A 3432-nucleotide genomic window follows, 5' to 3' on the forward strand; every position below is an offset into this window, starting at 1 on the left:
AAGGAAGCCTGGCGTGCTGCAGTCCATGGGGTTGCAGAGTCAGGTATGACTGTGTGACCGAACAACAACAAAACACAAGGTGGATATGTATGGCTGAGTACCGTCGTTATTCACCTGAAACTCTCAAAACATTGTTGTTAACTGGTTATATACCCCAATACAAAATAGAAAGTTTAAAAAAACTAAAAAAAAAACAACAACAAAAAAACACAAGGTGGTCATGGAATAACAGCACCTTCCGTTGATCAAAGAAGCTTCAAGCTTTGATCCTAAGAGGGCTGATCAGATACAGGGACTTATTATCCTATCTCATAGCTGAAGATACAGACACACAAATTAAGTCCCCAAATCAAGGATGGAATTAGAACCCAGAGTTCAAGTCTCCTGACAGTATCTGCAAAGCTTTCCACTTACAGTGCAGAATCAGCGATGAGAGTAAACGAGATGAGAAGAAAAGGAAATTTAAAGCATAGATTTATATCTTCAAATATTCTTTAAAAATAAGCAAGGGAGCTGGGCTGGTCCCAGTAACCAGCGGCCCCACCCTCCCCACCTGGCTTATGAAGCTGGTCTCCCAGGAGAATCCACACCCTCCACCCAAGACAGTCGTCAGTTTCATTGAGAAATTGATTGCTCATTATGTATTGGCCTCTGCAATCTTCTGCTCTGAGATGAGATAGTGATCGTCTTCATGATGTCTGTGTGCGCTCAGTCGTGTTTGACTCTTTGCAGTCCCATGAACTATAGCCCACCAGGCTCCTCTGACCATGGGATTCTCCAGGCAAGAATGTTGGGATGGGTTGCCCTTTCTCCTCCAGTGGATCTTCCTGACCCAGGGACTGAGTCCTGGTCTCTTGTGTCTCCTGCCTTGGCAGGCGAGTTCCTTACTACTGAGTTACCAGGGAAACCCTTCATGTGAGGAGTTGGGCAACCAGAAGGTTTCCCGTCTCTTTCTGCATCTGGGTCCCCTGGACTCAGGGCGGCTGGGGGTGGATGTGCAGGGCTAAGAGGTGGAGAGGTATTTGCCCAGCTGCCCTCTAGGGAAGGACAGAATGCTGTCTGATGGGCTGAACCAGAAGGAGTGGAATTTACTAATTTCTCAGGAAGACAGAAGCAGTCTGCTCCTCCCCTGGAGGCATAGCTGGGGCAAGTCAGGGGATTTATAGGGATCGTGAGGGAATTTGCTTGAGAAAGTTACCATGGGGGCCCCAGGGCAAATGTCCCTTTACAGCCTTGGATCTCAGGGATAAGGACTTGGGTATGGTCCCCAGGGCCTGAGGTCTTGGTCTAAACTCTGCTTCAGAGCAGTGGGCAGAGATGAAACAGATAAGACCATGCAGCCCGGGACTTTTTCTGCTTCAGTTCAGTTCAGTTCAGTCGCTCAATCGTGTCCGACTCTTTGCGACCCCATGCTTAGGGCTGACTTAATAAAACCATGAGGCAGACCAAGTACACAGCTTCAGCCAACCCCTTCTACATCCTCCCGCCCCTGGCATCTTTGGGGGCTGCCCGATCCAGCCCAACTCTCTCAGGCAGGACCCCTCTGGAGTTATAAGTGAAGGGTCCCCACCTTCCTGGGGTCTCTGTAGAGAACCCGGGACTTGGGACAGAATCAGAGAAGCTAGAGGGGAGCTAGAGGAGAGGAACTTGTGGGATACTGGAGGCTTCCTCTCGCCTCTGAAATCACACTTCGAACATTCACTTCATAAACGAATCTCAGCAGTACTTGCAGCAGGCTCTGCCCGCCCCAGCTCCTCCTTTCTCCAAGCCAAAGGCAGGCAGATGCGTCCCCACCTGAGGACCTGCGGGCCACCATGGACTGAAGAGTGATGATGCCCACAGTGCATTCTGGGAGAATCCCACTCAGCTCTACTACCACAGCCCACCCTGCAGGATGGGGGCTGGACAGCCCCAGAGAGAACAGGAACACTGGCCACAGCCCTCCTGGTCCTCAGGGCTGTAGGAGGCTCCTCTCCCCTCCCCATGCCAGTCTCTAAATTTGGAGAAGTTGTCTTGAGCCCCCCATCTTGAGCTTGGCTGGACTGTGAGAGTGCCATGGGCACTGTGCTCTGCTGCTGGGGTGGGCGAGGCCTGGCCACGTTGGTTCTCTGCAGCCTCTCTGGGGCGGGCCCGCCTCTCCAGTTCCTGCATTTCTCGTCTGTCTGCAGTCTGCTGTCCCTCCCTGGGAGGAGGATCTCGCCCCAGGACGTGGGGTGGGTGGGGAGAGTCCTCCTCCCTTTGCTGGGATGCACAGAAAAGGAGGGGGTTCCCAGCAGTGGCAAGGCTGCTGCCTGAGCTGTGTTCTCAGACACACACAGCCTTGGTCCCGAGCTGGTCCCAGCTCTGACGTGAACCCCTCGAGCAGGTTGACAGCGAGCTGGCAAGCTCCGTAGCAGGTGTGAGCAACATGGCAGAAAAGCTGTCCGAAGAGCAGGTGGCGGAGTTCAAGCAGGCCTTCGACAGATTCGACAAGGACAAGGACGGCACCATCAATGTGCAGGATCTGGGCACCGTGATGCAGGAGCTGGGACTGAAGCCATCAGAGGCTGAGCTGAAGGGGATCATTGCCCAGCTGGACACGGACAACAACGGCGTCATCAGCTTCCAGGAGTTCCTGGGAGCCATGGCCTCAGAGCTTCAGACCTTGGCCACGGAGGAGGGCCTGCAGGAAATCTTCCATGCCTTAGACCAGGACAACGATGGCTACATCAGCGTGGATGAGCTCAGGCAGGCCACGTCCCAGCTGGAGGAGAAGATGTCTCAGGACGAGCTGGATGCCATGATCCGGGAGGCGGACGTGGACCAAGATGGCCGGGTGAACTACAAGGAGTTTGTGCGCATCCTCACCCAGAACTGAGGCCCCCCGCCCCCTGCCTGCTCTGCTGCCCCCTGCCTCCGCCTGACTCTGGTCCCACTGCTGGGTCAGGCCCTGCTTCCATGTGGGGACAGTCGGTGGTAGGCGGGAGGGGCTTCCCCATGGCCTGGGGTCTGATCTGCCCAGCCAGACAGAGAGTGCTTGAGAGACGGGGGTGCTCCCTACCTTGCAGAGCTGTTGTGAGGAGACCCAAAGCGATGCGCTGGTTGGAATAAAGGGATGTGAGCTCCAAGATGTACGGCTGTGCTTGAATGGGGGTAGAGGTGGGCTGGGGAGGGTGGGGGTTGGGTGGGGTCGTTGAAGGGCCCCAGCGGGGGCATGTGGGGTTCTCTTGAGCCTCTCCCCATTCCACTCAGCCCTAGTGGGGGACCCTAGGACTCCAGGAGGCCCCTCTTTGATGCCCATGGTTGAGGAGGGTGGGGGGAGCACTATGGGTGGGATGGGGCAGATGGGACTCGAGTGCCTGCCTGAGCTCCCATCAGAACCTAGGGCCAGAGTCCAGACCAGGGCTGGGACACGCCTGCCCCACTGGTGATGTTTATTGTGCTTTGCATGTA

The 3432-nt window shown here is 55.2% G+C and overlaps 1 protein-coding gene across 1 annotated transcript; it reads left to right on the forward strand.

The window, feature by feature from the left end:
• Nucleotides 1-2215: 2215 nt before the first annotated feature.
• LOC122448285 (calmodulin-like) lies at nucleotides 2216-3107 on the forward strand. Its single transcript, XM_043479495.1, has one exon. The coding sequence runs from the start codon at nucleotides 2408-2410 to the stop codon at nucleotides 2855-2857; it is 450 nt and encodes a 149-aa protein (XP_043335430.1). The 5' UTR covers nucleotides 2216-2407; the 3' UTR covers nucleotides 2858-3107.
• The last annotated feature ends 325 nt before the right edge of the window (nucleotides 3108-3432 follow it).

The sequence above is a fragment of the Cervus canadensis genome, chromosome 10, assembly GCF_019320065.1.
Source record: "Cervus canadensis isolate Bull #8, Minnesota chromosome 10, ASM1932006v1, whole genome shotgun sequence".
Taxonomy (NCBI): Eukaryota; Metazoa; Chordata; class Mammalia; order Artiodactyla; family Cervidae; genus Cervus; species Cervus canadensis.

What these genes read in the sequence shown, in the direction of transcription:
- LOC122448285 (XM_043479495.1), top strand. Translation starts at nt 2,408, where the DNA reads ATGGCAGAAAAGCTGTCCGAAGAGCAGGTGGCGGAGTTCAAGCAGGCC.